The sequence below is a fragment of the Podarcis muralis genome, chromosome 3 (assembly GCF_964188315.1).
Source record: "Podarcis muralis chromosome 3, rPodMur119.hap1.1, whole genome shotgun sequence".
NCBI lineage: Eukaryota > Metazoa > Chordata > Lepidosauria > Squamata > Lacertidae > Podarcis > Podarcis muralis.
In genome coordinates this window covers 75,187,932-75,210,697 of record NC_135657.1, presented here as the reverse complement: position 1 = coordinate 75,210,697, position 22,766 = coordinate 75,187,932, and the positions used below count along the sequence as shown (strand labels likewise).

The 22,766-nt window shown below is 38.6% G+C and overlaps 1 protein-coding gene across 5 annotated transcripts in view; it reads right to left on the bottom strand.

Moving 5' to 3' along the window:
* Positions 1-2,339: 2,339 nt before the first annotated feature.
* Positions 2,340-22,766, bottom strand: part of FBXL4 (F-box and leucine rich repeat protein 4) — a 50,174-nt gene continuing 29,747 nt past the window's right edge. For all 5 annotated transcript variants that reach the window (XM_077926145.1, XM_028723022.2, XM_028723023.2 and 2 more), the window contains exons 3-8: positions 22,366-22,723; positions 19,355-19,599; positions 15,263-15,476; positions 10,749-10,820; positions 8,903-9,215; positions 2,340-4,915 (exon numbers count right to left, since the gene is read on the bottom strand). In XM_077926145.1, coding sequence (XP_077782271.1) covers positions 4,752-4,915; positions 8,903-9,215; positions 10,749-10,820; positions 15,263-15,476; positions 19,355-19,599; positions 22,366-22,723 — 1,366 coding nt within the window. In that variant the 3' untranslated portion in view covers positions 2,340-4,751. The remainder of the gene's footprint in view (positions 4,916-8,902; positions 9,216-10,748; positions 10,821-15,262; positions 15,477-19,354; positions 19,600-22,365; positions 22,724-22,766) is intronic.

Genomic DNA, 22,766 nt, shown 5'->3' with positions numbered 1-22,766 from the left:
CCACACACTTTCACTCCTGACTCTGCCCACCTCTAGTATGTGGTTCCTGAAAAGTTCTTTGAAGGCATCCAGCTGAAGAATGTTCCCCATCCGGCTTTTTAGAAAGAGGTTCAAGGCCAAGTGGTTAAGCCCCAAAGCACTCATCTAACTTTTTGGGATGATAAATGGTGTATACTAATAAAGCTGTTCCCTGCTACCTTGTACTGTATGTCATAAACCTTTTTAAAAAATAAAAAAATAATGAAGGTTTTCTCCATTTGGTGAAAATAGGTGAAGCTCTGTAATGGGCATTCTCATCTAAAAACATATTGCTCTGTGGACCACTGGAATGAAATTCACGGCATGTAATGCCCTGAAGGAAAATATTATGAAAATGATATATAGGTGGTACATGACCCCAGTCAAGCTTGCTAAAATATATCATCTGTCTGATAATAAATGTTGGAAATGTAAGGGGGCTGAAGGGACATTCTTTCACCTCTGGTGGACTTGTCCAAAAGTGAAGGCCTTCTGGGAAATGATCTATAATGAGTTAAAAAAGGTGTTTAAGTACACCCTTCCTAAGAAACCAGAGGCCTTCCTCCTGGGCATTGTTGACCAAAAGGTGTTAAAGAAGGATAGAACTTTTTTTATGTACGCAACTACAGCAGCAAGAATACTTATCGCAAAATATTGGAAGACACAAGATCTCCCCACGCTGGAAGAGTGGCAGACGCAATTGATGGACTATATGGAATTGGCTGAAATGACTAGCAGAATCCGAGACTTGGGAGAAGAAGCAATGGAAGAGGACTGGAAAAAAATTAAGGACTATTTACAAAAACACTATAAGTTATATGAATGTTAAGAAGTCGCATGATTTGGAAATTATAGCTTCAGCAATTAGATTTGGTGAGCAGGAAACTAAGGGAAAAAATGCAAGAAAAAGCAGAAATTTAAAGTTATATTATATTCATCTTAAGGTATAAGTAATTGACAAAAAGGTACTTTAAATTTAGAAGTACAATATTTGAAAGATACAAGTAAGGTATGAAACAAGGTAATAATTTGCTGATATGTTTATAGAAAGGAACGCAGGGTGTGGGAGATGTGGGGAAGTCCAGTTGGCAATGTAAAAATGTTTTTGAAAGTTGGATTCTTTCTTTTTTCTTTTTTTGTTTCTTTCTTTCTCTTTTATGATCTTTATATTTCTGACTTTGTATTTGAAAACGCAATAAAAATATTTTAAAAAAAATAATAAAAACATATTGCTCTGTGGGAAATGGATATAGCATGAGGATTTGGGGAAGGATCCAGGAAAAATATATGCAGTGGTAGCACTCTGTCTAAACCTTTAGTATTTAGACCAGTAAAAAGATAACTAATTTATTTTTTCTTCAATTATTGCGGTTCTTATTCCATACTAGTGTGATTGCACTTCTTTCAAAAATTACCAATCTTGTATTTCTGTAAGCATTAGAGTGTTCAAATTTACAGAAAAAAATCTTATTTACAAACACCATATTTTACTTTAAGACCTAATGTTTTTTCATTTCGAACAATCCCTCTAAAGCACTAGATCTTATATATGGGATAGGACCAAACTGAAAATACACGAACACTTCTCCACCACCGCTATCTACTCTCCAACACTCTGAAGCAAAACATTATCCTCAATGGATGCAGAATACCTTTTCCTTTCTTTTTAGACTTAGAAGAATATGGACAAATTAGTCTTTGAAAAAATCTAAGAGTGATAGAAGGGATGCTGCCTAATAATCAATCAATCAATCAATCAATCAATCAACAGTTCAACTGTGTTGTAAAATTCCTCTAGGCTATGCTTATAAATGTTATCTTAGATGGATGGCTTCCATGGGTGTAGCCAGGATTTCTGCACTAGCAATTTGAGTTGTAAAAACCTACACTTAGAAGAGCACAGATGTGAAAGCCAATGTAGGATCTAATTTGAACCTCAAGTCACCTCCAGGCAACCTGTTTATTCATCCTAGTTTGCTTGCACAAAGTTTATGCAGAGGTTAGACTGAATCTAGTCTTTGCTGTGAATTCATTCTGATTTGTTTGAGGAGCAGTTATGTGACAAGCATCATCATACACTTTCATTGCATTTCCTGTCACTTTTCAAGTTACAAAATGTCAGATTACTGTTATTTTTTACAGTGGATAAATTGCACTAGGGCAACAGAGCCTTTTAATCCACTTTAGCTTCACAAAGTTCCCTTGAGCAAAATGGTGGCAGTCTGGTGGCACCCTTAGTCTTCTCTGAACATTCCAGTCAATGCCAGTCTACGAATCATTTGAACGGTACCAGTGAATATTATCCGACAAGGCTGCGGAAGTCTGAATAAAGAGTTTAATTTGTTCTTGGACAAGTCTTGCGTTCCTAGCCTAATTTTCATGAAGAAAATAATCCAATGTCTTTAGACATATTACTGATTGTAAAAACAGAAGGCACACGTTTTAAACACTATAGTGATAACAATATTTAAACAAAACTGTGTTTGTCTAACTGCAAAGAAAACATAAACATGCATATCCTGAACTACATGAAACAAGGCTTATTTTAGAAGGTTAACATCTGCAAATATACAGAGTCCAAAGAAGCACTCTTCTGTCACAGGTATGTACATATATAATTCTTAATTACACTGGATATAATATATAAAGTTACATTTTTAAAATGCAAAATAAAAAATATCTTTACAGAACAACTTTAGGATAGGTATCGGTCAGCAAAGTACAATGTTTTAAAGCCTGGTTCACACATGCATGGCGTATTTATTGTATCCACGTGTGACTATATATGTTGGTAAACCAACACATGAAGGAACTTTAATGTGAGCTGCATAGCACGTAAAGCAGCCAGCGGCGATTTCCATGATTGTGGCAACAAATTCTCCAGCTACCATGATCACAAAGAATGCTGTAGTTCTCTCTATATACCTCTTGGATATCAGTAACATTCCTCTATAGGCTGGTACACATGATTGTGTACACACATACTTGACCTCACAACAGGGTTGGGGGAAGAGACACAACCAAGGATTTCATCAGCTAAGCAATCCTGCTATCTCCATTTCCCTAAAAGAAATGGTGATCTCTGTGTAGGAGTGCAGACCAACACACCCTACTTAGCATTTTCTGCAGGCTTGTAGAAAAGTTTCAGGAAAAGTGGTAGAAATGAACCAAGTGGTTCCACCTGCCCATTTTTAGTAAAAATAGTTGAGTAAAAATATGAGCCTTGATGTATGACTGAACTGACAGTTGAGATTTATTTCTGGTTGAAATCATGTCCTTCTCCAAGAGTCCCTCCTTTTTCAGTTTAAATTTCAGTGGGTTTTTTGGGTACTATTCACTGCTGCGGAAGACTTCTTGGAATAGAAATCCTGTTGTCTTATTTCTATAAGAAGCAACATCAGCAGAATAAGCATGCAATCCAGAGAAACTTACACATGCTAAAGACTCATTAAAATAAAAGAGATACAGTTTTTTATACCATCTCACACTTACTGATTTCAGTTCTGGTTTAAATCATTGTTTTAACTGTGTAGTATGTTTTACAAATTTTGTTTTTTTGTAATGGCTTCAGCTACACTAATAAATCATATTCATATTCATTTGCTTCCAAAAGTTGGCTTACTCCAACAGAATAATCCTACCAAGGAAGGAACCTTTGCTTCCAATCACATGGGACTCTATAACATGAAGTGTCCGCCCACTTTGCAATAAATCCAAAAGAGATGTGCTTGCTAGATGCATAAAACATGCAGAAACTGAAAAAAACGAGGTTGAGTCCATGCATGGGGTTTCTCCTTTGTCTCCTCTTAAATTGTAATCTTTTATTATCATTGTTTCAATCATAATCTATCAGATTAATACTTGTGTTTTTAAACTTGGAAGTCTTTGTCTAATTGAAAGGGATTCTTATTTAGCTACAGATATAGTTTAATTGTACATCTGAAAATCAGATATGTAAATGTAGGATTGACAATTAGTGATGGTTCAACTTCTCCTGGCTTGCTTTGTATCTACTTTGTCTTTCAAAGTCTTTTCTTCTGCACCATCACTGGCTCCCCCATCCTTAGGCTCAACCTAGTAGTGTAAGTGGAGAGAGAAACCATCAATGAGGAAGGCTGGCAACAGCCCGATGCTTAAGTTGCTAGGATTCCTAAAAGCAAGAGACACCCATAGAACTTGTATCATGTAATGCAGGGTCTTTAGTGTCTGTCAGCTCTTTGATTAACTAAGAAGGTCACAGATTTTTATGTGTAATTAAAAGTTTAGTTTATTAGGGTGCAATCCTACAGTCCCTGGGGACCATAGAACTTTCTTGTAGCAAGAATGAAGGTAGAAGCAACGAGAGACAACTTAAAAGACTAATGCTAAAACTTAAAAATTGAGGTCTCTCTTTTATTTCTTGCTTAGTTTTTGCTACAAGCTTATTTCACTGTTAAAATCCAAGCAGTCTTGAATGCTCCATAATATGCATTTAAACGTATGCCACCTTATATTCACATGATTCTTTCTAGTTCAAATATGGAGGTCCACTTGTGAAGTACAGTAACTGGAAACTGTACACGGAATAATGGCTTATCACATTTTAAATCTTTGATTTGACGTTTAACCTTCATGTCAAGAAGAGTTAACTTTTCCCCATTATTCACAGAATATTTTTCTTTGAAAAAAGTCAGCACAAATTCACAGGAAACGGAATTGTCAAATCAATTCCATATAGCAGCATATGAAGTGAGTCACTGAGTGAAACTCTTCTTGATGAGCACATTAGGAAAATTGGCATTCAGTTCTAGGACAACTCTATTATCAATTTGTGAACAGAAGGACACGTCAAGTAAGGAAAGATCTTTGCAAGACTCCAGCAATTTTCTTAAAGAAGCAGGGCTCACCATTCTTGTGCCTAGAAAAGAAAGGGAGGGAACAAAGTGGAAAAGAAACCAGTTGAAAGTTAAATAAATAAACAAAGTACAATGTGCTATTGGGAAGGTGAGGAAGTGCAATGTTTATTGTCAGTAAAAAGATTTCATTTTAATGGGGCTTTCCCTTATCCAAATCAATAGTATAAACTGAAGCCTCTCTGACACCCAAACACAGGCTTAAAGGGCAGAGTGGCATAGTGAACCCAGAAGACTTTGTTCACCCCTGAAGCTCACTGGATGGTCTCTATAAGGTTGCTGTAATGATAAAAGGGCTACTCATCTTCTTTGAGAAAGGTAGAATAAAATGTGAGGTGGTGGGGAATTAGCAGAAAGTCACATAATAGTCATTAGTTTCACACTAACTGCCTCCTTTCCTATTAACCTCTCTGACACTTACTGGAAAACCAGTTCTATGTACCATACTCGCTAAGTCTTCTATCAGTAAAATGGCCCAGTTGAGACTAGCCCAAAGCACTAACTACAGAAATCAAAACACGCTCTGCACAATCTTTGCAGTGTGCAGAAATGTGGTTTAATTAAAACAAAAGCATGCCTTGTCAATCTGTGTTCCATCCACAACTCCCCAGATGCACCCGCTGTGTTCTTGTGAATATTTAGAGAGGGACATCACTTAGAAAACAGGTCAGAAGAAATCATACATCATATACTTTCCTTCAAGCTTCGTGGCATTAACCATCAAAAGATATTAATATAACATTTCACAGGGCTCGTTCTGAATTTTTGATAGTTGCTACCTACCCACAATTAGCTTTAAATAATCACAGATAAAAACAGTCATTTTTTTCCTTGTACAAATTATTTGATACAGGCATGCTAAGGTGTGCTTAAGACCACTTTGTTGCCAACAAGCAGAATTCCATTCCTTTGCTTTATTTGCCATGTGTATATCTATTCAAAAATCTGAACAGTGGGTTGTATTTGGCTAAGTCCTATTTAGAGTAGACCCACAGAAATGAATAAACCCTAGTCATGCCCATTAACTTCCAATAGGTTTGCACAGCAGTAGGACTAGCATTGATTACTACCCGGTAGGGAAAGAAGTTAGAACAAGTATTTTCAGATTGTTCTCTAAAATGCTCTTGGAATCTGACAGCTCCCAAGACAGGGAATACTGCATTGAAATGGTGGTGGAAGGGTTAAAGAGTGGCCTGGGAGTTCTGTGGAGACCTTTTGAAGGGAAGCTCTTAGAAATTCAGGCGCAAGATGCCTTTCTGGAGAGGGGGCTATGTTTTTAATGTGCTGCTTATTTCTGTACAGAAACTGAGTAACTGCATTTTGAAACTGTCAAGGAAAGCTGATGATTTTGACAGCCATGAAGGGGACAGTTGGAGCTTTTGGCATTCTAGGAAGATGTGGGAGGGTTTTTTTTTTGGGGGGGGGGGGGTTTACAGCATGTATGAGGTAGTGAAATATTCTTGTACAAGGGGGAAACACATTGTTATTCCTCCTTTCATGCCCAGGTGGTTTTACATATTTGAAAATAGAGCTTTTAAATTTGTGTGAACTTACCTAGAATTACAGATTTTAATTCAACGAGTTTGGATAGCAACTGATGTATTGTGCATACAGATGGCTTAAACCCACCACATTCTTCTAAGCTGTACTTTATGCTGCCTGGCTGCAGTCAAAATATCAAAAGGGAGTTTGTTTTTCTGGAGCATGTTCTTTGCCCTTATTTAAGCATAATCCACACATATGCTGCAGTTTATGTGATCACACAATGGCACTGCATATGGTGCCCTGCAGGCAAGGAACAAAACTATGTATTCCACTTTCACATATTACCCATTTTCATACTTTAATCAGTCCACTAAACCTGGCATTTCTTCGTGGATCGAAGAAAAACAACATCATCCAACAGGGTGACCAAGTTGCAGACTTGCAAATACGTAAGTCCTTTTAGTTGTGCCTCTCAAATTCAGTAACTGCGCTGATTCCTGAATCAAAATTTCTACAGTAGAGAAACTAAACATTTTTGCTGTGACATCTTTGTCTGTTCTTAATTTTTTGTTATTAGTGCCAACAAGAGAGCTAGATGGGAAAGGGGGCAAAACTAACTCTCCAAAAGAAGGGATTAAAGTTCTCCCTATGGAAGAGATTGCAGAGATTTAGGCAGAGACTGAGCTCAAGAAGGAAGCACATACAGGTGTGGGAGATGGGAGTGCACTGAGGCACTCAAAAGTAGTGAAGACAAAATTTTAAAAAATACTTATATCCCATGCCTGCATCCCAAGCACCTCGGTAGTAGCAGCAGCTTGCAACAAACATTTTACGATGAATAAAAACAATATGTTAAAGCCTAAGATTTACCATGGGACACAGGTGGCGCTCTGGGTTAAACCACAGAGCCTAGGGCCTGCCAATCAGAAGGTCGGCAGTTCGAATCCCCGCGATGGGGTGAGCTCCTGTTGCTTGGTCCCTGCTAGTTTCCCTGCACTGCTCTGGTTCGCCAGAAGCAGCTTAGTCATGCTGGCCACATGACCTGGAAGCTCTATGCGGGCTCCCTCAGCCAATAAAGCGAGATGAGCACCACAACCCCAGAGTTGTCCGCGACTGGACCTAATGGTCAGGGGTCCCTTTACCTATACCTAAGATTTACCACACAGCTTAGAAAACGCCCAAAGCATCACTAATCCAACAAACCATATCCGTTCTAAAAAGTAAGGTCTTGACTGATCTCCTGAAATGTGCAAAAGTGTCCTTTCTTTGGAAACAAAATTTCAAATCCATATTCTATTGGAATACTAAACAGCATGACTAAATAGAAAAATGCCTCAGGCTTCGATCCTAAACACACACTTGAACACAATGGGACTTATTTCTGAGGAATCACAAAGAATTGGGGAGGCTTTATTAACCACTGCCATGGAAAAATTGGTGGAAGCGTATATTTTGACTTTATACAAGGGGTTTGGTGTATTGTTTTCTTTTGCTGTATGAAAGTTGGAGATCAATCCATCTGTATAGATGGGCTTCTGTAACACCATCAAAGATGGAAGAATCCAGTCACACAGAAGATGCAGTCACACAGCATGACACTTGTGTAAATGAACAACGCCCTTCTTACCACATTACACTGGAGCAGCATTTTTTCTAGGCCTGGAATACCCAGAACTAGTGCTTTGATTTTATGTGTCAATGAATTAGCTTCTTTTGGCTTCCTCTTTACATGCCACAAACACAGGAACATTCATATGAACTATTTAGTATGGATATTTCAAGACTGTGTATCAGAACACAAAGCTTTCCATTATTATTGTACTTTTGGCTAAGATAGTTAACATGATGTGTAACCTATAAAAACAACTCCTTTTTAACCTTCATGAAAAAGCTTTCATTTTGACTAGCAAAAGCTTTCTACGGTTTTGAGCTGTAGTTTAAGTTTTAAGCTTTTGGGGCTGGGGGGGGGGGTGCGGAGACAGTCTCTTATACCAATTGCAATAGGAAATGAAAAATTATGCTGATTTCTTTTTCAAAAAATAAAAATTTGGTTTCTTTTTGAAGAAAGAAGCCCAACAGAGCACTCTATTATGTGCTCTGCAAGAAACTGTTTGATCATAAGGTTCACACTTTATAAATATATCCTGTCACACGCTATTCAAATTCCAAGAGCTTTTGAAAACCGGCAATTGCAGTTAAAACATTTTGAGGAAATCATCAGAAAACTAGTCCCTTTAGCAGCAAAGGATAAACGATTAAACAAATTTGCTGCCTGCTTCACAATCCAGTAAATCAAAGAATCTGGAATTAAACTGGTCTAACCCCATAATCCATTATGCTTTGAACCCGTGAAAGCATTCTCACGGAAACTTTTTATATGTGAATCATGAACCCAGTATTTACTTTCAAGACCACATCTTCTTTTATACAACACATACAGTTTATCTTCTGCTGTTGATACAACCGATCGATTTAAAGAAGATCCAAGTGTTTTTATGGCTACTCACCCAAAATATCAAGCTGCCGGAGATTAGTACAATTTGCAGCAAGTTCATCTATGTCGGAGTCACACACAGACCTGTTGGCTGTCAGAAAGAGCTTTTGCAAGTTTGGGAGTTTACGCGCAAGGTGTGCAAAGCAGCCGGTGCTGCTCTGAAGGGTTGGGCACCAGCCAAGATCCAGCTCCTCCAACAGTGGACAGCCGGAAGCTAGCTCTGCTATTCCATTTTCAGTAATGTTTTTACATCGCCATAAATCCAGCGTACGAAGTTTTTTGCACTTGGCTCCCATCATGCTAGCTATTGTGTCATAGTCTTCAATCTGTGAAGAAATAACACTCATTTGGAGGATACTGGTATTTATACCCTCAATCTTGCATTTAAAATTATGAACCTGTTAGCTGCAGGTTAGACACAAGTACCACAAATTTCAAGCGTGTTTATAAGCAAATGGTCTTTAATACCCACATGCAGCCAGCAAAAATTATTCTGTGCAACATCACACACTTCAGGTCTCCTAAATAGGGATGGCCAGTTTGCCAAGAGGTCATGGGTGGCCCCCAGGGACCTCCTCACCTTCATTTTGTGACTATTTGGGATACACCATGTGGTAAATTCTGTATTGAAGCAATTCCATATACTCAGGGAACACAATGTTTAAAAACCTGTTTCATGGCAGAGTATATGGGTGGCAACCATCTTGATAATGTCACTTAGGCTATGAGTCAGTCATGAGTGGCACCATGAATATTCTTCAACTATAGAGGATTATTACTCAAATGAAACTATCTGTTTTATTACTCTGCCACAAAATTAAGCATGCTCCTATTTTTAAACTGCTTTACTTTAAGTGCTATGCTTTTTAATGGGTTTGTTTTATATATATAATATTTTAATGGGATATATATATATATATATATATTGCATTTTTAATGTTTTGACAGAATTGTTTTATTGTGTATTTGAATTAAGTGTAGACACTTTATAATTGATTTTATACTTGCAAACTGCTTAGAAGCCATTTTGGCATGGAAGTGGTATATAAATCAATGAATAGTAGTAATAATACAATGTCTGTTCAGCAGAAGAATTGTGATACATAGGAGCAGGGAAGCTGCAGATCATGGACCAATCACCGATAACACTGTATAGTTATTTCCTATACTTTTTTGGGGGGGGTGGGGAGTACTTGCAAAACGCAGTCATGGCTGCTGCAATCTGGCTGTGTGTGACCCTGGAAAGCAGAGGGCGAAATAGGGTTGGGATGTAAACTATATAATGTCCACTCCACTCCACACACAAAATGGTTTTCCTTGGCAGATTTCGGCTTCTGCAGTGGAATCTGATGAATAATTATAATTTGAGCTTGGGAGGGGGGAATATACAACTCAAAAACATATGCAGTCTAGCTTATAATCCTAAAGGTGCATAAGTAGAAGGAAATGAACGTTTAAAAATCTGGAAGCTATATATTTGAATATACACACGCACGTGACAAGCGACATCATCGTATGGGAAACACCACAACAGGGATTTCCATGACTTGAACTAAATACATAAATTAGAATCATAGAGTTGGAATAGACCACAAGGGCCATCGAGTCCAATTAATTCTACCCACCTATGACTATACACAGGAGGATTTCTGCAATTCCTACAAAGTAGCCCAAGTGATGAAATAGAAGCTTGGCAGATGGACAGATGTAAATTCAAGCAAACATTTATTTTATCTTTTTATAAGAAGTGCATAGGTATTAGATGAAAGGATGAAAACAGGCGGTTAGATTTTTCTGCAAGTGAGCTGGGAAGTCTAAATTCTGATAACATACACCGAGCCTGGACTTTTAAAACTTACCATTACACAGCTACCCAGGCTGAGGTGCTGAAGATCTGAACAGAAGTTCAGAATGCTGAGCAGTGCTGTTTGCTGCCATTGGGGAACACATCAGAAGCAAATATAGAAAGCAAACACAAAGAGAAAGGGTCAATTAGACATTAAAGGCTGTCACCACTTTCCCTGAAATTCAGCTCAAAACCTAGGTAACAGACACCACAAATGCCATTTAATGAGTCCCCAGATGCTCTAACCATTGATTGGCTTAGAGTCAAGGTAATCATTACAAGCCTTTATATAATAAGTCACTCTGGATGTGGTTTTGCATGCCCTGAAGACACCTTTATTCCCATGACCTATCAGTTCCTTTCCCTTAGGAAAGCTCTTAGAAGTCTGGCAAATTCAAACAACAAGCAAGGCCACACCAAAAACACAGAGGGCTGGTGACATCCCAGAAAAGTACAGCATCTCTGACATTCACTGATCGGCTGCAGCCTGATGGAACTGCCAATAGAGTCACACAGCATCAGGACCGAGCTGGTGACTTTAATGTCACAGGATGCTCTTGCTGACAAGGGTACTGACAATCATCGAGCTCCTGTCACTAGCAACATACAGATGGAAACAAATACAACGTGCACTTTACAGTCATGTTGCTGCTATTTTAAACATGCTTATGGTGAGGTGCCACATCATTAAAACACAGCAAGAGGGACTCCACCAGAATATCAGATGCACCTTGCGAAATGGCCATTTTTTTTGAGGTTGCAGTAAGCATTACCACTTTAGGCATATAATACACATCTCACACAAAATAATCACAAACACATATTCTAAATTAGTAGTCCAAGTTGTCTGAGACATAGTTTTCTGAATTTCGTATCTTAGTCTGAAGTGTGATATTTAGTTTAGAAATAGGCTTCACAGGAAAATAAACTGGGGACCAACATAATTAAATAAAAATTCTGAATGATTTACTTCTACTAGAGTAAAAACATTAAAAATGTTATATTTTAATGTAACATAATAAGTTTGGTGTATTTCTTTGAGGCTTGAAAAAGACTTTTTCAGGATTTTTACTGAAGGTGAAAAAATGCATAAATACATATCACAGTTAAGCATTGATGAATAGTGAGTAAGTCTTATCTAATCACTAATTATCTGCCTGCAATGTCAGATTAATGTAACAATTGGCAATATTGTGCAAAAGTTAGTTACTATTAAAATGTAACCACCACAGTGGTTGATACGTTTAATGTTAGTAAATTGCTACATAACTTTTACTATTTCTGTAAGCAAATACTGATTTTCAGTACTCAAACATATGTTTGATAACCTCTTTAGTACTGTAGTCTTTATGGACAATTGAATATTATCAATTATTAATGGCACAAATGAGTCCTAATCAGGCTTACTTTAATATACAGACATGATGACTCAATAGGTTTAGTCTTCAAAGGAATATTTCTACAACATAAGGGGAGATGGAGAAAAGAATGGAAAGGGCAAAGTGCAGCTTTCACAATGCTGCACAACTCCATTTATTTAATGGTGAAAGAAAATGAAAGCCAGACTAATCAAATATAGTTGGACATGCCTTATTCTACTGAAGTATTTATCAAGCTTTTGTAACACACGCCCCCTTAGCCAACATAAAAAAAAAATCCCATGTTCCTCCTCAAACCTGGCTCCTGTAATTATTTTATTGAATTTTCAAATGGAGTGATATGTTGCGACTTTCACATTTTTACTTATATTGTACGTATTGTTTGAAAACGCTCACGCCGCCCCCCTGCCCTGCCCCCGATCTACTGGAGATATATTGGGATTATCATAAATATAGCTTTTTGCACTTCAGGATGTTTGTTTATTGCTTGCGTGTGTTTTACAGTTTTTATTTTAATCTTGGTTAGGCTTCAAATATATTTCCATTCTTTGTTTTGCCTACCTCATAGCAACTGTCACAACTGCGTTGGGCATTGGGGCAATCCTTTGTCTTGGATGGAGGGGAGGTCGTAGTCTCTGCCTGCCCCTCCAAACATATCCTGTTAAAGTGATCCAGGGAGAGTGGCCATGTCCACGTGCCCTGGTGTGGCCAGGGCCAAGGGAATTCCCTCCAGATGGCGGTCCCCGCAGGCGTCACCCTATTTGATATAATTCTTAGGAAGCCCCTGCCTGGAGTGACCTACATGCCAAACCTCTTTCATCTGCGTTAAATACAGTTGTGGCCTGTTTCGATCCAAACCAGTCTACGTGGTCCTTTATTTGTCTGCGGGTTGGGGACTGGGGAGCACAATGCCTGGACATGCAATTGAAATGAAAATAAACAAGTTGTATGATTCTATTTAAACAGGGCCACTTTAAGACATATTGAGAAGTGAGTTTTTTGGTGCAAATTAGGACAAAATGTACTGTGCTTTGAGGGGGGGGGGAAATTACATGTATGTTCGGAAAACTGAAAGAAGTATTTTGTTGCTTCAGGCAACTTTTATACTACAGGGGATATACAGTGGCACCTCGGGTTACATACGCTTCAGGTTACAGACTCCGCTAACCCAGAAATAGTGCTTCAGGTTAAGAACTTTGCTTCAGGATGAGAACAGAAATCGTGCTCCGGTGGCGGGGCAGCAGGAGGCCCCATTAGCTAAAGTGGTGCTTCAGATTAAGAACAGTTTCAGGTTAAGTACGGACCTCCGGAACGAATTAAGTACTTAACCTGAGGTACCACTGTACCACCTTTTTTGGGTGTAGCAAGAAGGACTTTAAAGGTGGCAGGGAGAAGATGAGTATGTACCCAGATTCCAGATTCCTTAAGATACTAGATTGCAAATAGATTGCAAATCTATTCCCCATTAAACACTGTTCAATGCCAGTTCTAAGATGTTACCATGTTGTACAAAATATATAATTATACAAACATAGGTTTGCAACAAGTTCTAAATTATAATTCCTATTATGTACATTCAAATGCAACAACAGCATAAAAAAGTTTGAAATGGTCGGGTAGTTAGTTACACAACATATGAATTGATACTTTATTTTTAAAAACATGACATCCTGATGCTTTTGAATGTAAAAGCACTAGAATCATAGATTTGATAGCTTCATCAAGATATCATGTTGGCTCCAACACAGAAGTGGAAACAGAAAATCAAGATAAGAATCAAATCAAGATAACATACATATACAAGCCAAAATAATGATGTGTATTGTCAAGTTACTATGAACAAAGTACTTTTATTGTCCATTGTGCACCTCAAATGCATCAATGCCAACAAATTCTGGAAGTATGCTGTGAATGCATATTCAATGAATAAAGGATTAAAGAGTCAGCAAATACTAAGACCACCAGCACAAAACTCTTTTGAGTATAACTGCAGTCTTAATTTAGTATAACTTAAAGATTACTTAGATGACTGAAGCAAAATTATAACTTGTAATAAGTTATTTCAAAAAGTAAGAATATTTAAGTTGTAATTATTTATAATTTATTACATCTTGGTTTTGTACACATTTGGTTGCATTTCATGAAGGGAAACTACAGCTGGATTGTTTAAGCAGAAGGCTAGGTCTCTTCTAAAAGGCATTTTCAAATGGTAAAATTGTTCCACTATTGGCCCAACACAGAGATAACTAGCCATGTGCATTGAATAAACATGGGGTGACGTAGGTTTGCAATACAACTGGCTGCAATTGCAGCCAATAATTTGAGCCTGAAAATGAAACATGTGTACCTGTGAATCTTCTGTCTGCACATACTTTAATAACCCATAGACTACAACAGGTGTATTTTCCATTGGCAGCAAGGAAGGTATTTACGCTTGCAGAACGCAAGCTGTCATTACATCTGTGTGTAAGTAACTCCCAAAACAGATCAGGAAAAAAATATTTTACTAACCTTAAATTTACTAACCTTTGGTTAGTAACAGAAAGATGTGCTATTGCTGAAGTTGAAACTTTGAACAAAATTATTGTGACTGATGCTTTGGCAGTCACTGACTCAGGCTGGAGGAAACTTACGGCATGCCCCCCCCCCGACTTTCGCTTAGATGACTCTCAGGACATCATAGTAGCAATCAGCATTCCAGGAGAGAGCAAGTTAAGTTACACATGATAGAATGGATGGTATTGAATTCCCACCAGACACATTAAAAATCCTGAGGGATTAGGGAGCAGAGAAATGCAGTAAACTAGGAATGTATCTATACTAACAGATGCAAGCTGTATTTATTAGCTACAGTCTTAAGTACGAAATCCAGTGATGGCTGTCAACCAACAGAACTGACACTGTTGATAGAACAAATTTCGCTTTGTGTTCCCTCAAAATCTGCTCTGGAGCATTGAGGGATCCTTGGGACAGATCTGGGAGGGAGGAGGGGAAATCCTATGTGTGATACTGGATTGCTGGATACTGCCCTAAGAGATATATTTTTCCTGAATTTTTCAAACATGAATACTTCACAGAAGTTACACTCTATTCTGTTTCTGAGGCTTAAGTCTTATCATCACTGATAAAAGAAAAAGAAAAACTTTACCTCTACTTTCGTTCGGTAGAGAATTAGACGTGTAAGGTTGCACAACTTGGCAATGTGATTGAAAGCCTGAGGTGGTAGCTTATCACAGGAGGAGAGATTTAATTCTTGAAGATTCAGACACGTCTCAGCAATGACCTCCAAGCAAGCCTCATTGAGGAAATGACCACAAGACAACTCCAGGCGCACTAGTTCTGAACCACAAACCTTCAAGAATCTGTAAAAAGCACATTGTCATGTGGGTTAATTCAACAAGAAAAGAAGCGTCTTTTCTTACAGTAGTTTAAATTGGGGGGGGGGGGGGACCACCTGGATAAAACCCAGTTATTTCTCTTGCCATGTCTTAGAAGCTCGAGAACAATGCTATGCATGCCTAATAAGAAGCCTTATTAGTACAGTGGTACCTCAGGTTACATACGCTTCAGGTTACATACGCCAGACTCCGCTAACCCATAAATAGTACCTTGGGTTAAGAACTTTGCTTCAGGATGAGAACAGAAATCGTGCTCCAGCGGTGCAGTGACAGCAGGAGGCCCCATTAGCTAAAGTGGTGCTTCAGGTTAAGAACAGTTTCAGGTTAAGTACGGACCTCCGGAACGAATTAAGTACTTAACCCAAGGTACCACTGTAAAGCAACAGCTTAAACACAGAACTGAGGGGGGAGCATAATCAACACCAGGGACCAAGGGAAAGCACTTTAACCAGCCAAGAGAAGTTTCCTCACAGCTACAAGAAGGAAAATTCTACCATGGAAGCATCATGATACACCTAAACCAGAAAGCTAGAGCCCATTTTGCAAATTACAAAATTGGTTCTCAGAAATGCTGCAATGTGTGCATACTGTGGGAATTCAATTGTAGCTTCTGATGTACGTACAGTCAAGCCTTGGTTCTCGAATGGCTCCGTTTTCAAATGCTTCGGCTCCTGAATGCTGAAAACCTGGAAGTAAATGCTCCGGTTTTCAAACGTCTTTTGGAACCCGAACGTCCGACGTGGCTTCCGCGTGAGTACAAGAAACTCTTGCAACCAATCAGAAGCCGCGCCTCGGTTGTCGAACGTTTTGGAAGTCGAATGGTCTTCCTGAACGGATTACATTCGACAGCCGAGGTTTGACGACTGTATATACAAATAACCACACAGACATGTAATCATCACACATTACAGGTCACTGGGTTCATGCTTGGGATTTAAGTTAATTTCTACACCGAAATGTCTCTTCTGAAAGCATTTTGTAACTTGTGAAGCAGTTATTTGTGTTCCAAAGGTTTCCCATATATCCTCACAGCATAGCATGTGCCCTAAGCCTAAACGCACTGATATCCTTGCCACTGCGAGGGACAGTAGTGTCAGGGAGACCCGAACGGCATGCACACCATACATTTAAAGCACCCCCCTCAAGAATCCTGGGAACTGTAGTTTTTTTAAAATGTGTTTTGGGAATTGTAGTTCTGTGAGAGGTAAGATACAGTTCCCAGGGTGTTTTGGAGGAAAATGTGCCTTAAAATATGGTGTGTACACAACCCGGGAAACAAGAGAATGATGATGGCAGAAACTACTGTCTCTAGATTAAATGTGACACACCAAGAAGACAGTAAGGAAGGGACAGTGTCAGGATAAGTGAGTACAGGCACAAGGCACATCTAAGCTTATTTGCAGACCAGATCACATTCACAAAGTCCAATAGAGTAAAAGCAAAATTTCTTAGGATCTGTATTTATTACTGAACTTATTCTAATGCAGTTTTCCATTGATCAGAAGAAGAATCCTCTAGAAGTGCTACCACAACACATCAAGCCTTAGAATTTTGGCATCACATTATTTCATACACATTTTACATACATAAGAAGCATACTGTAGAGGCTAATTTTTGTAACATTATTGTACTGTGAAATTTAAGACCATAAGACACCAAGCCAACTTTATTCAAGTAATGTGAACATCCTAGACAAATTCTTACATAAGCATTCCTTTAATTTTCACTCCCCCCAAAAAACCCCAACACAGAATAAATGTAAATAAATTTGTTTCATTGTCTTCACGATTTACAATGTTACATGCAATAAAGCGATTGAAATCTCAACTTTTAAAGTATAATTTCTTTAAAATATAATTTCTTGCCCCCAAAACACTCAAATATTTTGCAGCAGCACAAACTTTATCCTGCTACAATTGACATTAGCAAGCAGTGTTAAAAACTCTACTGCTCTTCTGATGCCAAATCAGAATTATCCGTATGTAATATGATTATGTGCACCATTTTCTCAATTCACATGTCATTCTTTCACTGACAGAGCAATATAAAATTATTCAAATATATATTACTAAATTTGATTTATTGTCCCAATCAGTATTTCCCAAACTCCCTTTTTAGCTCAAGCACAGAAGTTTAGCAAACTTAGTAATTCTCAAAAGTAAAACATGATGGCATTCTTATATAGCCCTAAGGAGATGGACATTATCAATAAGTTAAATTACCTTCAGCTTTGCCTCAGGATGTTCACATGCCTGAAGCATTCTGTCCTCTCATGGTAATATATCCTTTGCTTGTCAGATTTCTTAGATCACTATTCTAATTTGTTCTATTTCCTTGGAGTTAATACATATTCTACCGATACTCAACATTTTCAGAAATATAAACAAATAGCTAGCTACCTATAACTTTAAAGGACTATAAACATAATCTAAAGTTTGGCCCCCAAAGGATAGAGATACTAGGCAAAGCTACCTCTTGGTTTTTTTCTACCTAAAAACTAAAATCCTAGACAACTTACTCATGGGTCCACAAGCATCAATATACTGTAATAGGATGGGCTGAGGATTGCAGCCTAACAGTGTTCAAGCAATGGGCTGGATCTAGGCTAACCACAAGAGGAGCTCTGCCCATATAGGACCCTGAAGGACCAGGTGCGCAGCCTGGGAGTCATTTTGGACTCACAGCTGTCCATGGCCATGACACAGCTGTCAAATCCGTGTCCAGGGCAGCTGTTTACCAGCTCCATCTGGTACGCAGGCTGAGACCCTATCTGCCTGCGGACTGCCTCACCAGAGTGGTGCATGCTCTGGTTATCTCCTGCTTGGACTACTGCAATGCGCTCTATGTGGGGCTACCTTTAAAGGTGACCCGGAAACTACAACTAATCCAGAATGCTAATATGTGGAACTAATATGTGGAACTGCAACATTCTGGAACTCTTCTCGCTAGCTTCTCTGTTACTGCTAACCTTTCAGAAATGACATTATGTTCCCAATTCTTCAGTGAAGCCTACCTTCTCTGACCCAATAAACATTCCTCATTTCTCTCAGATAGGTCATTATTGCCATGATATAGGGATCCATAAACACAGCAGTGGCAAGTCACAGGCCTCGCTGCTTTAGTTATGGGTCCACTTACATCTCTACCATTGTCAAATACGGCTTTATTGGCCAACTGTTTGACAGGTGGAAGGGAAATAAGGTAAAGGTAAAGGTACCCCTGCCCGTACGGGCCAGCCTTGACAGACTCTAGGGTTGTGCGCCCATCTCACTCAAGAGGCCGGGGGCCAGCGCTGTCCGGAGACACTTCCGGGTCACATGGCCAGCGTGACATCGCTGCTCTGGCAAGCCAGAGCCGCACACGGAAACGCCGTTTACCTTCCCGCTAGTAAGCGGTCCCTATTTATCTACTTGCACCCGGGGGTGCTTTCGAACTTCTAGGTTGGCAGGAGCTGGGGCCGAACGACGGGAGCTCACCCCACTGCGGGGATTCGAACCGCCGACCTTTCGATCGGCAAGCCCTAGGCGCTGAGGCTTTTACCCACAGCGCCACTGGGATAAAATGGCAAGACTGAAGAATTAGGCTGAACTTACCCTCAACCTTCACTCCAAGAAGAGAGCAACACTGCCTCTGACACACACAAAAGCCAGTTGTTAGAAATGTAGTTATGTGTCAAATTCCATTCCCTTCTGCCGCTGCAAATCCATGTGTAGAAACCCATACCTGAGTTTGAATTACTGTTGCTGGATTAGGGCAATGTGAAAAAGAAACAAGAGAACGTTTCTGTCCTACCTGAAAGGGGATTCTCAAATATTTAGTACACCATGATTCAGAGCACTGACCTGCTAAAAGCAGATAGAGAAATGGTTCCTCTGTTTCCAGTCCAAGATAAATTCAGCCACTGGACAAGGATACAGCGAGACTGTAGGTATTCTAGAGCTGTGTCGTTTATTCTTGCCCAATAAGGTTGCAAACTGAGGTGAATGTACTGCAGAGGATCACAGCAGTGCTGATAAAGTAGCTTACATGTCTGCGATAGTCTACACAGATCTGGGACTGCAAGGTGACTCAAAATCAACTGGATAAGCTGAATTGAAAACACAGAAAAGAACATCACACCACTGTCCTTCAAATTACAATTTCCACTGCATTTGATAATATATCCCATTAGTTCACTGATTTTTAAAAAGTGAATACACTTAAGGAGAAAAACATTTTCTGTTCCTAGTCATTTTTCTATTTAGTGCTTCTTTTGTTCCTCTCTACCTTGCTTTTTAAAATACTTTACATAATTAAACTTCATTTTAAAAAAAACACCTGCTTTTCTCTCTTTAAGGATTTTTAAAACCATGCATTAACATAACTGAAGGTATTTCTGCTTTCAAGATTAAAAAACAACATCAGTTGAGTCTCTCTCTCTCTCTCTCTCTCTCTCTCTCTCTCTCTCTCTCACACACACACACACACACACACACAGCTTGCCCAACACAAACATACAAAACCAGCTATTTCATTATTTGGCATGATTATGTTCTTTTTAAGTTCCATTAATTTCTATCAGAGAGTGAAGCACATTATTAACTCCCTTCCATTGAACTTAATGGGGCTTGATTGTGTCCACCAAAAATGCAAATGCCCTGAGATCTTTGGATGAAGGGTGGAATATAAAATAAATAAAATAAAATAAAAGTTAGATCTCTTGAGACCCTATAAATTAAGATACATGGGATATAAATATTAGAAATATTCGACTAGTTATTCAGAATTTAGCCACATGACTTATATCTTGTCACATAGCCAAAACAAGATTCAACTACAACAGCTCAAGTTCATATGAACAGAAAAATCAAGTTTGACATTAATATAAAAGAACCAAAATCCACACTGAACTGTTTGCTCCAAATGCTGTCAGAGATACATGATGGTTTTGGTTTTATTGTAAGCAAAACAGAAATATAGGATTTTCAGAATTGCAGACTGACTTATTTTACAATGACACCACAATACCAATAGCTGCGCTGGTGACAGAGTAGGAATCAAGTCAGTCCTGTGCAAGAGGCAAGTTTCCTTCCATACTATGTGTTATTGTGGTTCATGTAAATTGCACTGTTAGTATTTTTTGTTTGTTACAAAAATAGGATGAGGCTGAAATGCTTTGTATGCTGTTATTTGTGAGCCCACACATCAGCTAGTCAAAGAAGTACAAAGTGAATTTTCAGACTGTTAAATTGACGACATTCCTTGCCATTGCAGTGAAAATTGTAAAGGAAGGTTTAAAAGGAAAATAGTGTTCTTTTAAAGAGAACAAAATTATGCTTCTCATATTTCTCTACTATAACATGGTTAATAAGGATATGAAAAACTCAATAATGTCCCCTTTAACTAATTTCATTTTTAATGTATCTGATAATCTACACATCACTAACTCTGCATTAGAGATAAAAAAATCTTTTAACATGTCAGTATCAACACCAGAAAAGTTAATCCCACTTTAGACTAAAATTACACTTCATGATACCTGAAATGAAAAGGGTATAATGAAATGTCAGTAAGATTATGACATTAAGATGTAACTGAAGTACTTTTTTTGCTTTTGATTAAACAAAGATAACAGCTTCCAAGCCTACAGGCTAATAGCCATTAATCATTACTACTTTAGAGTCTGGTGTCTTGTCAGAAATTTGCTGTGTGTGAGAGAGAGAGAGAGTTTGCGCGCGCGCGCGCCCTAGCATAAAGCACAATTTGATACTATAATGAATAAGTGAGGAGACATGATGTGTTCAGAACGACTCCCAGAATGCTGTTGAATATCCGCTTTTAAAAACTAATCCTATAACATGCAGAGTCTCTTTCAAACCACTGTGGTTATTATGCATTAATGGGGGGAAAAGGTAGCTGTTGTCTGTTTCTGACGGCTTTTCTTTTAAAAGTCAGTTTACATAAAAGAAAAGAACTGTGGAGGGAATTTTGAAATATTTCTAAGACTTGTATTAAAAAAGGAAGAAATTAAAGAGGAGTAATAGTTCCCAAATTGAGACTGGTGTTATAGCCTTAACAAATGGCAGGGATTTAGAGCAGGGGTCAGCAACCTAAGGCCCGTGGGCCACAAGCGGCCCAAGGGGGTCGTTTAACTGGCCCACGAGCTGCCCCCGAACTGAGTCGCTCACTCGGCGAGCCCCCGTGCGCTGCGCTAAACCAGAAATCACATCTGCACATGTGCAGGTGCCGAAAATCGTGACTGCACGCAATCCGGCCCATGGAGGGATCTCCGCTGGAGTGAACCGGCCCAGGCAAGGTAAACCTCGGTGACCCCTGATTTAGAGTGACCCCTTTTCTTTTTACAAGAGGGGAAAATATATATCCCCTTGATTTGGTTTAGTATGAATCAATTAGTATCAATCAGTTTCCTTCATAATCAATACTATACAACAAACATTGTATACAACAAACATTGTATTTGAATAATTTCAAAAATTATTTTGCATAGTATAACCAGCAATGATAAACTATGCTTTCAAAGGTTATTTTCCGTAACAGAACAAAAGAAGAAAGCTATTTTCATGGGGGGGGGGGTGGAGGTCCATTAACAACAGAATTTCAGCTAGCTTTTTGTTGGATTTTGGTATTTTTACGAAATATTATTTGGATTTGTTTAATACCACTTTGAGAAGAACTCGTGGTTTATTTAAAACATATCAAGAAAATGGGAATTTTGTTTTTAAAAATTATGGGCAGATTTAAAAGGACTATGAGTGAAGCCGTTCCTAATCATGGATATGAAGCTATCTTGAACCCTTGTATCCTAATTGGTTATGGCAATTCTGCTTTAAAGTAAGAATTCCCACTCCTTTACCTCATAAGGCAATTTATCAAAGTATCCATTAGTTGTCCATTCCTTGAAGGCAGCCGCACTAAACTGCTTATTAAGGATGTCCATGCTGCAGCTGTCTTGCTCTCCATCTTCTTCTTCATCATCATCATCATCCAGATCATTCATATCAATCAATGAAGTATTAAGAGAAAGCACAGGCCTCTCTCTCAAACCATGTAGTACTACTGCATCCAACTCGGTGTAGTAATCCAGAAGAGAACTATTCACTTCTAGACGAATTAGGTTTGTAGGAAAGTTTATCCGTTTGATACTAGGTGCAAACCGACGTGCCTGAGGTGAATTTACCTTGGTGGGTGGCTCTGACCAAAGGATTTCCCATCTACAAAAATAAAAGTATACATGTAACACCATTATTAGACAAA